The sequence below is a fragment of the Octopus bimaculoides genome, chromosome 15 (assembly GCF_046866305.1).
Source record: "Octopus bimaculoides isolate indiv1 chromosome 15, ASM4686630v1, whole genome shotgun sequence".
NCBI classification, from domain to species: domain Eukaryota; kingdom Metazoa; phylum Mollusca; class Cephalopoda; order Octopoda; family Octopodidae; genus Octopus; species Octopus bimaculoides.
In genome coordinates, this window is record NC_142942.1 from 52,903,153 (window position 1) to 52,919,262 (window position 16,110).

Sequence of the window (16,110 nt, forward strand, 5' to 3'; positions counted from 1 at the left end):
ATATATATATATATATATATATATATATATATATATATGCATATATATATATAAGAGCCTGAGGAATCTGCACAAAGTAGATGTAGGAGTTTTTAAATCAAAGCTGGATCTCTTCCTATCGAGAGTCCCAGATGAACCTACCTCGCGGCAGGAGGTGCAAATGAGAGTTGCTAAATCAAACTCCATTCTTCACCAAGTGCCACATATTGTAAGAGGCTCCCTGTAATAACAGTGTAGCAACACGGTGGTGCATCAGCATGGCCGCAGCTCTGAGCTGAAACTTTGAAATGAAATGAAATGAAATGAAATGCATATATACGACGGGCTTCTTTCAGTTTCCGTCTACCAAATTCACTCACAAGGCTTTGGTCGGCCCGAGGCTATAGTAGAAGATACTTGCCCAAGGTGCCACGCAGTGGGAATGAACCCGGAACCATGTGGTTGGTAAGCAAGCTATTTACCACACAGCCACTACAGCGCTTTATCTTAATTTTTTTTTTTCTTATCTTTATTGTTTGCTTCATAGAATAGGAATTCCAATTCTGATTTTTTTTTTTCAAACGTTATTCGTTTTTGACCTTCACTTCCGTGTGTGTGTTTTTTTCTTTCTTTCTATTATCTCTATATGGTAATAATAGCAACTCCAAAATTCCGTCTTAAACTTTACTTATATTACATATTATACATTTTACTATCGTTCGTGTAGCTTGAAAGTTTGGGAACTATTTTCTTATAGGTTGAGCGACCATGCCTAATGTATTGTATATGCTTCCACGTTAGCTCTAATGCTAGTTGTATTTTCATATATTCTTTAATTCTATTTCATAACACAAAATTTCATCAAATGATATAACCGGTAATGTTTGCATATGGGGATGTTTTTTGCTGAATCACCGTTTCCGTGTAAATCTATTTCTTGAGTTGGTGTTTATAATCTGTTCATCGATGAAAATAAAACCAATCACATGAGAAATGAGTCTACCATTGTTGACAATACGGATTCGAACTGAGACGGAGCAAGACATGGATTGGATGGTTCGACCTGATCTGATGACGTTTAGACAATCTTTGGTGAGTGTCTTTTCAATGTAACATTTTACTTGATCAACATGAATGGCAGGAAGAAATGTAGGCGTGTTTATATATATATATATATATATATGTGTGTGTGTGTGTGTGTGTGTGTTTGTGTGTGTGTGTACAGGGTGTCCACAAAGTCTGGGTACATTGGGATTAACTCATGCTTTAAGAAATTATTATTTCTTATATTGAATTGTTTATGTCATGATTTTATTTACTTCATGTACCCAGACTTTGTGGGCACCCTGTATATACTAACACACACGCACACATCCATAAAATTGTGTGATCGCATCATTTACATGTACAAATATCAAAATAAACATTCGTATGGCATCTAAGCGTATAGGTTTATGTCCTGGTATGTTTACAAGTTTAGCCCATAAACATTATTACATGTCGATATATTTTCACATGGACTCGCCAACACACACTTCCAATGATATTTTGATAACTTTCTTCTCTTTATAATGTGTGTTTAAATTATCGATTTTTTTTTCTTTTTCAAATACTCGTTTATAAACATAAACAAAATAACAGTGAATGGAGAAAGTCCCTATATTAAATCGAATGTTTAATGTCTTATAACATAGTTTATTCTTAAACAACATTCCCTTTGAATGTATGTAAATGATTTGAAGGTTATTTTATCCAGCCAGTTGCTAGAATTCATCTAAAGCAATGGTTCTCAGCCTTTTGTGTGTGTGTGTGTGTGTGTGTGTGTGTGTGTGTGTGTGTGTGTGTGTGTGTGTGTGTGTGTGTGTGTGTGTGTGTGTGCCTATGGACCCCTTCGATTCCTATTTCACTCCACTGGACCCTCATAGCCATTTGATGTCTTAAAAATCTTATATCTTCGTCTTGTGATATAGTGCCATGAAAAATGCGCCGCCCAATACACTGTAGAGTGATTGGCAACAGGAAGAGAATCCAGCTATAGAAACCATTACGAAATAGATTTTGGGGGCGCAATTCCATCTTCCAGTCTGGCACATCCTGTGAACCATCTAGCCCACATTTCAGCATGGAAATTCAACATTAAAAGATCATCATCGTCATCATCATCATCATCATCATCATCATCATCATCATCATCATCATCATCATCATCTGCAGCATCGATATGAAGTAAATTACTGCAGTGCTGAAGCAGTCTTCAACTGCAGTTAGAACAATACAACAAATGCATGTATTTTATGCAGCCTTATTGTAAAAAAATTCAGAGCTGCACCATTATTGTACATAAATTATCATTTACCAATGTTTTATCTGTAGAGGGAAGTGATTCCATTACTGTGAAACCTACAAGACTCTTGATAGCTTAGTTAAAAGAGGAGAGACGGGGTCCAGTGTTTCAGAGATTGATAAGAGGAATGGAAGAAGATAACTTCAGATCAGACACTTTGCCCAAATGGTTGCACTTGGTAAAAACACAAGTGTAATAATAATTGGGTATCCTTCTGCCAGTATATTGGATAGATATTATCCCTTAGTGGGTTGGATTCACAACCCCTAACTTTCTTGGATTATATATATATTTATATACAACAGGCTTCTTTCAGTTTCCGTCTACCAAATCCACTCACAAGGCTTTTGATCGGCCCGAGGCTATAGTAGGAGACACTTGCCCAAGGTGCACGAAGTGGGACTGAACCCATAACCATGTGGTTGGTAAGCAAGCTACTTACCACACAGCCACTCCTGCGCCTATGTAAATTAACTTAAAATTTTGATGGATGGTTTTAATTTATAAGACTGAAGACAGTCTCAGACAGGTTGGTATCAAAGGGGTTAAATTATGTTAGTCAAGCGGAACAACAGCACACACGAGGATGGAAGTGTCGCTGAAGAGGTCACAGATGTGTGACGAAAGATTTCCGGACAATGGATATGAGTTAGAATAAGAACAGTAATAAACGAGTGAAGAACGAATATAAATTATATTAATTATATTACTAATCACTTTGAATACTCTAATATACTCTGTGTTGTGCATAAATGTGTGTGCACACTTTCACTTATCTCTTTTGTCTTATCTTACGCAGGAAGTGATCGGTAACGTGTTACAGAATAAATCACTGACAGCATTTGATTGTGAGTTGTCTCCCTTCTTGAACACTCTTCTCCTTTTCTTAAAACGATTAATCATTAATCCAACTTCCTTTTCAGTTTTTTTTTTTTTGTTTTTTTGTTTGGGGTTTTTTTTTGCCTTTTGCTTAATGGTGAAAAGGCAACAGTCATGATTTATGTCAGACCTTCTCATTTTAGGGGCCATCAGAAAGAGGGTGGCAGCTGGGGGCGAACCGTAGTTAGCAGTACATCGTTTCTTTCTTTCCTTTTATTCTTTTACTTCTTTCAGTCATTTGATTGCGGCCATGCTGGAGCACTGCCTTTAGTCGAACAAATCGACTCCAGGACTTATTCTTTGTAAGCCTAGTACTTATTCTATCGGTTCCTTTTGCCAAACCGCTAATTGACGTGGACGTAAACATACCAACATCGGTTGTCAACTGATGGTGGGGTTACAAACACAGACAAAAATAAACACATACATACATATATATATATATATCAACAGAGGAATCCAGTGTAATCTATGGGCAGAAGAGGTGCAGCTGAAGGGTAGTAGAAAGTTCAGGTAGAGAATCCGAAAAAGAGGAGACAGGATCAACCGGTGCGACCACATGAGCATGTAATGTATGGGGAGAATTCACAAAAATACAAAAGACGAAGACAGGTGGTGTAGACAACAAACAGGTGTATTAGTTTAATGCTCGGGAAGTGAAAAAGTCTTTAATGTTTCGAGCCTACGCTCTTCCACAGAAAGAAACAAGGAGAGAAAATAAAGAATGTGTAGTGGCTAGCGATTTATCATGGCGAATGCTGGACAGAGGGTCACACAGGAGAGCTAGGAAGAAAGGGAGATAATAAAGTAGTCGTGATCCCAAAACGAAGGTGTGCGTGCATGTGTATAAGAGAGTATGTATGTGCGTGGAAGAGGGCTGGTGACCTTGATGTGTTTGTATGTGTAGGTGTGAGGATGTGGGGCTGGGAAGTGGTCAGTGCTAGTGTGTGCGTGGTGGTGTGATGTAATGTGTGGAAGAGGGCCGGTGGTGGTGGTGATGATGATGATGAAGAGAGAAACCTTTTGTTGCCAACAGATGTTATGTTTCTTGAACTTTATCTATTTTGTCCGTAATCTTGCTACTTTCCTTCTCAACTACTTCCACCCACCTCCATGTGACATCAACATGGGTGCTGTTTATGTGGTACAAGCATAAGGTGGTTTTTATGTAGCACCAGCAGAGGTGCTTTTTATGTGGTACCTGTATGGATGCTTTTTACGTGGTAGCAACACAGGTGACTGATAATTTTAATTTTGGTGTTGCATTTCATGGGAAAAAGCAATTTTATTACAAATATGTAATGTTTATTATTTATTAGGGCAGCGAAATAGCCAAGGAAACAGCATCAAACGGACTGATTTGCCTTCCTGGTTCCAAGTTCAAATCATTTTATCATGCAACAACTTCCCATTGGTCCATTTCTAAAAAATTTCATATTTCCACCACATCAGAAGACACAAAAATTCTTTTAAAACATGCATGAACACACTCGCATGCATACACACACACACACACACACACACACACACACACACAGAAATACATAAATACATGCATACACATACACATATCCTTAGCTACATTTCTCCTTCACTTTTTTCTACACTTTCATTTCCATTCCAGATGATGATGAAGATGGTGAAAGAATCACCGTTCGAAGTGATGATGAGCTGCAGACTATGTTGACTAGTGTGAGTTGAATTTTCATCCCTTTTGTATTCTTATGCATACATATATATATATATATATATATATATATATATATATATCCTCATCATTTAAAATCCATTATCCACGGTGGTTGAACGGTTTGACCAAAGCTGGGGAGCTGCACCAGACTCCAGTCTGATTTGGCATGGTTTCTATGACTGGATGCCCTTCCTAACACCCACCACTTTAAAGAGTGTTCTGGGTTCTTATACATGGTGCTACATAGGAGTTTTTAAGTGCACCACATGGATGCTTTTATGTGGCACTGCACAGGCACTTCTCTGTGACAACCAATTGGGTGTTTTACACCACCAGAGAGACCGGTCTTAACATTTCTGCTGTGGAGTACAGATCTTCTTCAGTCGAACAAGGCATCAGACATCTCAACCAAATGGAAGTAGCATACAACACGTATAGTTACGGTTATATTCATTGTGAGTAAAAGATTTACTTAGTTCCTCATCTTACATGAAGTTTTGTGGATGTGAAAACATGTGCATCTCTTCAGAGATTCAACATCAAAGAAGGGGAGAAAAAACCCAAAATAGCTTCTTTATTGCAGAGAGAATTCAAGTCCTATTGGTTAGTTCTGGTCATGCTGGAGTACTAATAATTCAACAACAGCAGATAATGAGTGGAAACACTTCCAGAGTTAAAGCTGGTCATTAATCCCACTTAGTTATCAGTGCATATTTGGCATGCCAAAAAAGGCAGTACCATCATGTATAGATAACATTGCTTCCAATATTGCATGTTGCTATAGAAACAAACATGCATCTACACAATTTGTACTCACTACTCACCTTTGCAATTGTTGAAATCCTGCCAACTGTCCACTTGGAGTATTACTGCCTCTCAAAGGTCATGGCCAATAGAGACACCCTCACATCACCCAATGATATTACAAAACGCTATACAGCCACAGTGACCAGTGACTTCAAGGGGAGATACTCTCAGCATATGCACTCCTTCAGATGTCAGAACAGGAAAAATTCCAGCTCTTTTGTCCCACCTGCAATATCTTATAAATCTTATTGTTTCTTTACAGTATTTCAACAGCCTTAAAGAAGAAGATTTGGTCCGTGGCCTTCTACCTCCTCTTATTGTTTATCCAAAAGGTATGATTGTCACTTATGTTACTTGCTTTTGAAATGAATCCTGTCTCTACTGATTTTAACAATGCCTTCAGATTGTTGTGACACAACCTTTTTTATTGTTATGTCTTTATCCGTAGTTAATTCATTTTGCAATCATGAGGTCACATGTTCAATGCTATTGTGTGATACCTTGGGCTGGCGGGTTTTTTTGTTTTTTTCCATATCCCTGTCTCAGAACCAATTCAGGTGAGTGAAATTGGGTAAGTGGAAACTGTGGAGAAGCCTTTTGGATGGATTGTATAAGTAATTTGTAGTACCAAACTGTTATAACAGAGGTAGTCACAATGTTTATAGCTTATTGCTACTGGCTGTGGTTTGAGCATTAGGCTCACAATCATGAGATAGTGAGTTCGATTCTCGGACCGGATTGTGTGTTATGTTCTTGAGCAAGACACTTTATTTCACATTACTCCAGTTCACTCAGCTGTAGAAATGAGTTGCGATGTGACTGGTGCCAAGCTGTATCGGCCTTTGCCATTCCCTTGGATAACATCGGTGGCATGGAGATGAGAGGCTGGCATACATGGACGACTGCTGGTCTTCCATAAACAACCTTGCCCGGACTTATGCCTCAGAGGGGAACTTTCTCCGTGGAATCCCATGGTCATTCATGACCAAAGGGGGTCTTTACTATCTAACACATAAAGAGACACGAGGAGCAGCCTAGTGTGAGTCTTTCCTGCAAGTACGCAGCCTCTCTCTCACTCACCAAAACTCCTCCCCATCATATCCACATCCTCACACTGTAATTCAAAGCTCTACAGTCCAACTTGCCAGGGTATCTCAAAGCGTCAGTGGGTTCTGGAGATACACTTTGCATGCCCTCCATGGAGGATATACCCTGGCACTTATCAGTTGCGTCCCTGTTACCCTGTGTGTGAATCCAGGGAGACAAAAGTCTTTGGAGAAAAACAAACTATGGCTCTAAAGTATTCGTCTCTCATGCAGTTATGGTCAAACTAGACTTTTGGCGGCATCCTTTGATATGATGTAGTGTATAAAATAATCTACATTTAAAACCAGTTGACATTATTTCTTTCTCTAATTTCATGTTTTCTAGTTTGCAAGTCTCCACAGCACCGGAATATTCATGGTTTAACAGTAAGTACTCTTGAAATATGCTATGCTAAGGTGACTGCGTGTGAGAAAGAGAGGGAGGGGTGGAGGAGAATGCAGATGTTACAATCAGACGGGAGAACAGAATGGGTGTGTACAAAACCATGTCAAAGCTGGCATTTAAGCTTCATGCAGCCCTGCACTTGTGTGTGTGTGTGTGTGTCACTTTCTCCTTGCTTTGACATCGCGTAATTGTTATAAATGAGTGTCTCTTTCATACAAGCAGTGTTTTTCGTTTCCAAACTTCTGTGGAAACAAGTCTGGTCATGGGAGAGGCATTACGTTCGTCGGAAACAGGTGAGGCCATCCAGCTGTAGGAAATTTATCTCAACAGATTTCATCCTCCCTATGTAAGCATAGAAAGGTAAACATTAAGACAATGCTGCTGCTGTTGATGTTGATGATGATGAGGACAATGAGGAGGTGGAGGATGGGTCAGTGCATCCGGTGATCTAATTTATCAACTTAAGACAGGTCTTGGCAGGAAATGGTCAGTGACAGAATCATTAACTCACTGGACAACATGTCATACTGCATTGTCCTACATCTTTTCGAATTCCGAGTTCAAATCTTGCATTTGGATTGACCACCTTACCTGTCGTGTAGCGGAAGAGGAAGAGGAAGAGGTGTCAATAGAATAAGTAGTGGTAATGCCCCCTACAAACCTGTGCCAATGTAAGCAATTAGTACAAGGGTTTTCCCCCATGGGCGTTTATTTGGATGGGTGGTTATTTGTGGTTAAAAATTGAAACAGAGTTAGTGTTCTTGTTTGCATTCTGTTTTTAGACGTTCATTTGCTCTACATCTGTAGATAAATTCAAAGGATTTTTATTCCCAATAATGGAGTCGAAAGAAAATACATCAAAACGTGTTCAACGATCCTATACCATTGGTGAAAAATTGAGTGCTTTTAAACTTCCATATTACCACCAATGGGCGCTTATTATAGGTGGGGGATTATTTAAGCCAAAAAATAGTTTTGCAAAGTAGAATTTTCCGTTTAACAGCCCTGGGCAGATTTTCAGAAAACCCCCAGTATTTGTACACTTGTTGAACTTTTTGCAGTTGCTGTTTCCTGACTAATATTAAACTTGATTCTGTTTTGGTGTTTGCGTTTAATGTTGTTTCTGTTTTTGCTGTTGTTGTAGATAAACACGCGTCAGCTCCCTGTATCTTTTATCCGACTTATGAATGTACCAAAAAAGAAACGGTAAGCCAATGTTTGTGTTTTATTTTTTTGTTCTTTTGTTTGTTTCAGTCATTTGACTGTGGTGGTCATGCTGGAGCATTGCCTTTTTAGTCGAGAAAATTGACCCCAGGACTTATTCTATTGGTCTCTTTTGCCGAACCGCTAAGTTATGGGGACATAAAAACATCACCATCGGTTGTCAAGCGATGGTGGAGGACAAACACAGACACACAAACATATATATATATATATATATATATATATATATATGCTACGGGCTTCTTTTAGTTTCCGTCTACCAAATCCAGCCTCAAGGCTTTGGGCGGCAGTGGCAGCGGCACAATAAAGAGAAAAGAGAAGAGAAGGATGAATTAGGTGAGCCTTCAAAAAAGAAAGAAAAGCAACCAGTTTGAAAGAACAATGGCCCTTTGAGTTGTGGTACAAAAGACACATTGAGGAAACTGTTGTGGGTGAATGGTTTGGAGGATGTTGTTGATTGGTTCCATGAGACATGGGGGTTTTTGTTGTTGTTGTTGTTTAAATTCTTTGTCTCTGTGTTTTTATTCCCAGCTCTGCCCAAAATATCAAAGACATTTTAGCATGTGGAAACATTGCAGAAGACGACCTGAAGGTGATAGAGGTTATTGGTCTTGGAAGCAGTGGGAAGGTTAACAGGTTCGTATGTCCATGTTTCGCCATGTAGCCTTTCTAATTTCATTTCTGTGAAGAGGAAAACTCTCTCTTTCACACACACACATGTGAGCCAATGAGGGGAATCTTTATGCTGTTTTACAACCTGCTAGAAATAGCAGCCAAATTACACTCTATTATCATACAGAAAGATTTTTTTAAATGAAGGACATCTTGTATAATGTAGTCTAGCCATGTGATCTGTATCTACAAAGATTGGAGTGCTATGGCTAGAATGCCCTTAAGCACAGATCTGCTCAACCAGGGCTGACTTTGGTCAAAACAGAAACACACAAACATATATGCATATTAAGTTATCCTGAACGCTCAGATTGCTAGATTGTAAGTTGTGAGTTCAAATCCTGTTGAATGCAGTATTAATTAATTGTTGATTTTATTCTGTGTAATCCTGCCATGTTCTCTTCTGTCAGATTCCATTTTATTCGGCACTTAATTCTATCATCTCTGTTTTATTCTACTCTCTGCCATGTCATTCTAACCTCTCCCTTCCAATTCTGTGTTTCCTTATTTCTTTTCCATTATAATTCCTACTATTCTTTTTATTAAAGTGGCTACATATATATATATATATCTCATCATCATCATCGTTTAACGTCCGCTTTCCATGCTATATATATATATGTATATATATATATATGTATATATATATATATGTATATATATATATATATATATATATATATATATATATATATATATATATATATATATATTATATATAATTTCTTTGTTTTTGTTTTACAGAGCCCTGCATATACCAACTCAGAAAATAATGGCTGTGAAAGTAAGTATTTCCTCGAATGGCCCCTTGAATTGTTCATGTTTTTGATGTTGTTGTTGGGTTTAAATTGAAATCAACCCTGGCAGGGATGCAGGGTGAGCGAACACATCATCAAAAGACATTCCAGTTATGACATTTTTCTTTGTGTGTGTGTGTGTGTGTGTGTAGCACATACTCCAGACCACATTTTATATATATATAAATATATATCAATAAAGAAAAATATGTAATGACTATTATTTATGCCTTGTCTCCTCCTCCTCCTCTTCCTTATCATCATCATCATTGTCATCATCATCACTTTTATTCAAAGTGGACATTAAACGATGATAATGATGATGATGATGATTAGACAAAGTGTAAATAATATTTTCCTTTATTGCAGTAAATGTGGCTTACAGCTGTTTCCATTAGAAATTATAGGTTCGTTATTGATAGGTTTACTCACTCATTTCGTTAATTAGTTGAGAGAAATTGAATGACCCAAAGAGTTAATGCTAGTTTCATCAGTGTCATTTCTAAATGTGTTGAGTGTCACTTTTTTCATTTGTCCATTCACTCACGTGCCTATATATATATATATATATTCAGCAGACACTCACACTAGTATATTGACTATATCATCTTGTCGCCACAGGTCATTCAACTAGATGTCACTCAGGAAACTCAGTCTGAAATTATTTCGGAGTTGGAAATACTCTGTCAGGTAAACTATATTACCATGTTTTATCTGTCTCACCACCACCACCACTACTATAGCCTCTACTCTTCTGAACAAGTAATCTGTATTTCATACACACATACATGTATACATACATATGTGTGTGTGTGTGTGTGTGTGTGTGTGTGTGTGTGTGTACAGGGTGTGATGAGTAAATTGTCACCATTTTATATTTTTAATTTCACGCATGTGCATTGTTTGTTTTTGATTTTGTTGACTGCACAGTATAGTAGGGTCAGTTGGGCACCATCTGTGAGATAAACAGCATCATGACACAATTCACTCTGCCAGAAATTTGGAAACGATATGCTGTACTGCTTGGCATTTACACCAGAAGCTCCAGTACAAACATTTCAGAGTGTTTGGGTGTCAATCTGAGGAGAGAGCATGTACCAAAAGTGATAAAAATCAAACATCCAGTCAACATCATGGTGCTTGGAGTGGTCACTAGTGATGGCGATGTTATGCCTTCGTCCATCTTCCCACACGGCCTCAGACTCAACAAGGAGGCCTGCATCAAGTGCCTGGAGGATGTAGTGTTGCTTTGAATTAAGAGGTTCACTACTAGAAGACCCTATGTCTAGCAACAGGACTCTGTACCATGCTACACAAGCAAGAGAAGCCAGTCATGGCTGTCAGACAATATCTGTGACCATATTACCCCTAACATCTGGCCAATTAACTCTCCAGACTGCAGCCCCCTTCGTTATTATTATGTGTGGGGTGCAGTTGAGTGAGAGACCAACAAAACTCCTTGTAACACCAAAGATGAACTGAAGGCAAGGATTATGGCAACATTCACCAACTTAAACAAGGATTCCATCCAGAAGAGGTGCAGTCATTTAGGGGCTGTGGTTGAAGCTAATGGCAATTTTATTGAGTAAATTTACTCTTTAGTATTTCTAGATATTTTTATGTAATTTTGGTTAAATTGTGGTGTCAGTGTTATTTTCATGTTTGCGTAATTTAGACAACAGTTTACTCATCGTCTCTCTTTGCTTTCACTCCTTTCAACTTTACTTTGAAGAAAAATTCTGTCCAAAGTGTCAGATTTTTTTCACATCCCCACTGTACTCTTTTCGTCAATTTTCCTATACACATACATGCATGTACGTGCACACACGCACACACTCATGCTCACACACACATACATACACACACACACATACACACATGTAATTCATCCATATTTTTTGTCCTTCATTTACAGTGCCATTCACCTGCTATTATAGGATTTTATGGAGCATTTTTTGTTGAGAACCGCATCTCAATTTGTACAGAATTCATGGATGGTAAGTCTCCCATGAAAATTTCCTTTTAAGCAATCTTTGAATCTACATGCACACCAATACACTCAGACACATGCCTGTGGGTGGAACATTGGCTCGATTTCATTCAACTATAACCTTGGAAGATGCAGAAATGAGTGACCACATGCTTTTGTGCTCAAAACTGAAAATAAGAATGCTCCTGCCAATTAGTGAGCTCATCATCATCATCATCATTATAATCATCATTTAACGTCCGTGTTCTATGCTAGCATGGGTGAGATGGTACCACAAAAGCCAGCCAGGCCGAAGCCTGCACCAGACTTCTGTGACTGTTTAGGCAGGATTTTTACAGCTGGATGCCCTTCCTAACACCAACCACTCAACAGAGTGGACTTAGTGCTTTTTACGTGGCATAAACACAGGCGAGGTCAGTTTTTATAGCTGGATGCCCTTCTGAACACCAACCACTTTACAGTGTGGACTGAGTGCTTTTAAGTGGCACCTGCATTGACAGGGTCACCAAGTACTTGCAAGACAAAAACTTTTAAGAGGGGATGAGGCATTGGTGACAGTGAGACAGATACAGGTGTCTTGCTGTGGAGGAAGTACAAGGTTACCTGGCCGGAGAGAGAAAGATCAGGAATGAAAACAGAAACAGGTGTGCTACCGCAAAGAAAATACACGGTTGCTTCACCTGAAGAAAGTGCAACAGAAAGAGAGACAGAGAGAGAGAGAGCGAGTGGGAGGCCACAGGATGGAGATAGAAAACCCTGTGGCCATTGACTTTTGTGTCTTCAAGGAGAATAGTCAAATGAAATCAGTCACTGAAGTCTACTCATGAATTCAAAAGCTTAAACTCTGACAATTCTGTTCTTGCATTTTTTTTTTGTTCTTCAGGTGGTTCCTTAGACAAATATGGAAAAGTGCCACAGTCAGTCCTCGGTAAAATCACCTGTTTGGTCGTGCAAGGGTTGCAATACCTGTGGAGTCTGAAAATCTTACACAGAGGTAAAGTTCTTTCCAGTCTTCTTACACATGTGTTAAAACTTGATAGAATTGTCAGAGAACTGGATAAAATACCTTGTGGTATTTAGTTGCAACCCTTTATATACAGAGATCAAATCCTGCCATGATTAACTTTGCTTTTCATCCTTATGGGTCAATAAAATTCATACCAGTCACGAAATGAGATTAATATTATCAATTGTTCTCTCACCATTAAATTTCTGGACTTGTGCCAGTCTAATAATTTATTATTATTACTATTATCATTATTATTATTATTATTATTATTATTATTATTATTGTTGTTGTTGTTGTTATTATTAAGGCAGCGAGCTTGCAGAATCATTGGCATGCCAGGTGAAATGCTTAGCAGCATTTCATGTCTTTACGTTCTGAGTTCAAATTCCGCTGGGGTTGACTTTGTCTTTCATCCTTTCAGGGTCAATAAATTAAGTACCAGTGAAACACTGGGGTTGATGTAATTGACTTAACCCCTCCCCCCAAAATATGGTACCAGTTGTGTACTGGGCTCAGTCAAATCAAGTGTATACCTCCTCCTCCTCCAGCTTAGAAAACTTTTGCCATTTGTATTCCATATTGTCTTTTTTTTTTACGTTTGCTTTTTGTGGAGGTGCATGGCTTAGTGGTTAGGGTGTTGGACTCATAATCATGTGATTGTGGTTTCAATTCCTGGACCAGGCAACACGTTGTGTTCTTGAGCAAACCACTTCATTTTACATTGCTCCAGTCCACTCCACTGGTAACAGGGAGTAATCCTGCAGTGTACTGGCGTCCCATCCAGGAGGGAACGTATACTCCAGAGAAACCAGGAAAACAGCCTTATGCTCCTTATGGAGCAACGTGGATTGACCATATCATTGTTTTACTTTCACTTTCTCCATAGACGTGAAACCGTCTAATATCCTCGTCAATTCCAAAGGAGAAGTGAAGCTATGTGATTTTGGTGTAAGCACCCAGGTAACAAAAATATTTGCTTTATTTCATTTTTATTTTTGCTTCTAAGTTTGTTGTTTTTGTTGTATTTTTCTCTCTTTTTCTGTTTACAGGTGCCACGTCCTCATATTCTTCTACCTGACCATTTCTAAAGTTCCATGCTTTATGTTTTTAGTGCTTGTTTTTTTCTCTCCCTAACTGATTGTTCTCCTCTCAGGATTAATACTGCATTTGATGCCATAAAAGACACATAAATATATCAGATGCAATTTCTGTGGTGCCTATTTAGGAAAAAAGGGTTTTAGTGCTCGGAAGCAAGTAATATTTAAAGCAATCAAGGCAGCAAGAATCGTTAACACTGCAGAATCGTTAACCAAAATCTGTAGCAGCATTTCATGTCTTTACATTCTAAGTTCAAATTCTGCCAAGTTGACTTTGCTTTCCATTCTTTCAAGATCAATAAAATAAATGTAAGTTGAACACTGGGTTTGATGTAATTGACTTAACCCCTCCCCCAAAATTGCAGGCCTTGTGCCAAAATTTGAAACCAATCTTAAAAGCAATCCACAAAAGTACTTTAGCTATAACTGAAAATATTACTACTAGTAGATATTATTATTATGGAGTCAGGTTTGGTAGAAGGGACCATCTAGATTAAAATTAGCCTTTAGTAATGAATGTCAGGCACAAAATCAGCTTATGAGTGGACAAACGAAAGAAAAGGGGCACTCAACTTATTTAATAGGGGTTACATGTATTATTATTTAAAACAGTTAAAGTTCCATAGTTCTTAGGCTCCTTGCAGAAACCTTGTTCATTAGGCTCAAGGTGGCTGCCTGTACCTCACAAGCCAGGCTTTTGTTAAGTTGCATGGGGGTCAAATGAAACTGCCTTGAATAATAATTATATATGCAGGGTGCGTAAGACATTTGAGGACGGATTTATGTTTATTCAAAAACAGATATATAATAACAAATAATAACTTTATTATGAGGATAAAAATAACCTGTCTTTTCTATAATGTTATTGAATAAAGCCACCTTCAGCTTCAACAACTGCCTCTATATGAGATCTAAATCATCTGCATGCTTGAAACAGGTGGTCCTGGTTCATTTTGGACATTACTCTGATTATGGCAGCTTTCAAAGAATCTTTGGTATTATGGGCGTGTTGACTGACCTCTCTCAACAGCGCTTCAATTAATGAAGACCTGCATTTAATTAAGGAAGTGTAATAAAGATTGACATCTTCCAATATTTTTTTTTTTTGACATTTTTGAAAAACAATTTAATAGAATTATTTTTTAAATGGAAGGCAAATGAAAGACAAAAATATATTTATTCATGTTTTTTTATTGTTTTTTTTATCTTTTTTCCCCTCTTAAATGCAGCAATTTGGATGATGGTAAAATTAAAGGTAAGATGGTTTAGAGTAAATTTCAGGTTTTATATGTATGTGTGTATATTTGTTAATTTTTATCTTTCTTTTCTGTCTGTCACTACTCGTTCACAAAAGCACTCTCATCATCAACATAATGATAACGATAGGCTAACAATAGAACCTCAAGGTGGTAACTCCACTTGTCAGAAATAGCAGTCAAATCTCCATCAGATTAAATAGCAATATAAGGAAAAAAACAAAACAAGGCAATGAATAAAGACAAAAAAACAAAGGTAAAACAAGAGCATACTGAATCATATATTGCATATCATTTCTTTTTTTGCCCTGATCAGAGTTTTTTTTTTTTTGTACCTTTGCTTTCCACTGGATTTTTGACCATATTGTCACAATCTCAGAGATTCTTGGGTTAATCTTAGTTCAAATGACAATGGATCTCATCATCATCATCGTTTAACATCCGTTTTCCATGCTAGCATGAGTTGGACGGTTCAACTGGGGTTTGGGACCTCTCAATTGGTCAAGATATAAAACCCTTAATTTTCCGTCCACCTCTTTCACTTTTTGTATTTCTTTGCTTGGTGATTCCGTTTTTATTTTATTTTGTGAAATTTTGGAGTTTTCTTTTGGTTTTGTTTTTCCGCTAGGAACAGAAACAAAATGTTTTGTTGTTTTATGGAAGGGGTCAATAATTGCTTATTTTCTAAAGGGATTTTCCTTTTTTCATATTTTATTTTTTTCTGGGACATATTTATATTTTTCTAAATGTTTTTGATTTTTTTGTTATTGCTGTTGTTGTTGTTGTTGTTGTTGTTGTTGTATTGCATAATAGCCCTGGATTTTGAAGATAAGAAGGTAAGTTTTTGCTCAACCAAGTGCCCTACACATCTCATT

General features: G+C 37.7%; 1 protein-coding gene across 3 annotated transcripts in view; it reads left to right on the forward strand.

Annotated features, from left to right (window-relative positions):
- The first annotated feature begins 73 nt into the window (after positions 1–73).
- Positions 74–16,110, forward strand: part of LOC106870780 (dual specificity mitogen-activated protein kinase kinase 5) — a 25,145-nt gene continuing 9,108 nt past the window's right edge. For all 3 annotated transcript variants that reach the window (XM_089363866.1, XM_089363865.1, XM_089363867.1), the window contains exons 1-12: positions 74–1,071; positions 3,123–3,171; positions 4,827–4,894; positions 5,962–6,031; positions 7,131–7,171; positions 8,335–8,396; positions 8,946–9,050; positions 9,831–9,870; positions 10,505–10,573; positions 11,799–11,880; positions 12,757–12,867; positions 13,769–13,842. In XM_089363866.1, coding sequence (XP_089219992.1) covers positions 973–1,071; positions 3,123–3,171; positions 4,827–4,894; positions 5,962–6,031; positions 7,131–7,171; positions 8,335–8,396; positions 8,946–9,050; positions 9,831–9,870; positions 10,505–10,573; positions 11,799–11,880; positions 12,757–12,867; positions 13,769–13,842 — 870 coding nt within the window. In that variant the 5' untranslated portion in view covers positions 74–972. The remainder of the gene's footprint in view (positions 1,072–3,122; positions 3,172–4,826; positions 4,895–5,961; positions 6,032–7,130; positions 7,172–8,334; positions 8,397–8,945; positions 9,051–9,830; positions 9,871–10,504; positions 10,574–11,798; positions 11,881–12,756; positions 12,868–13,768; positions 13,843–16,110) is intronic.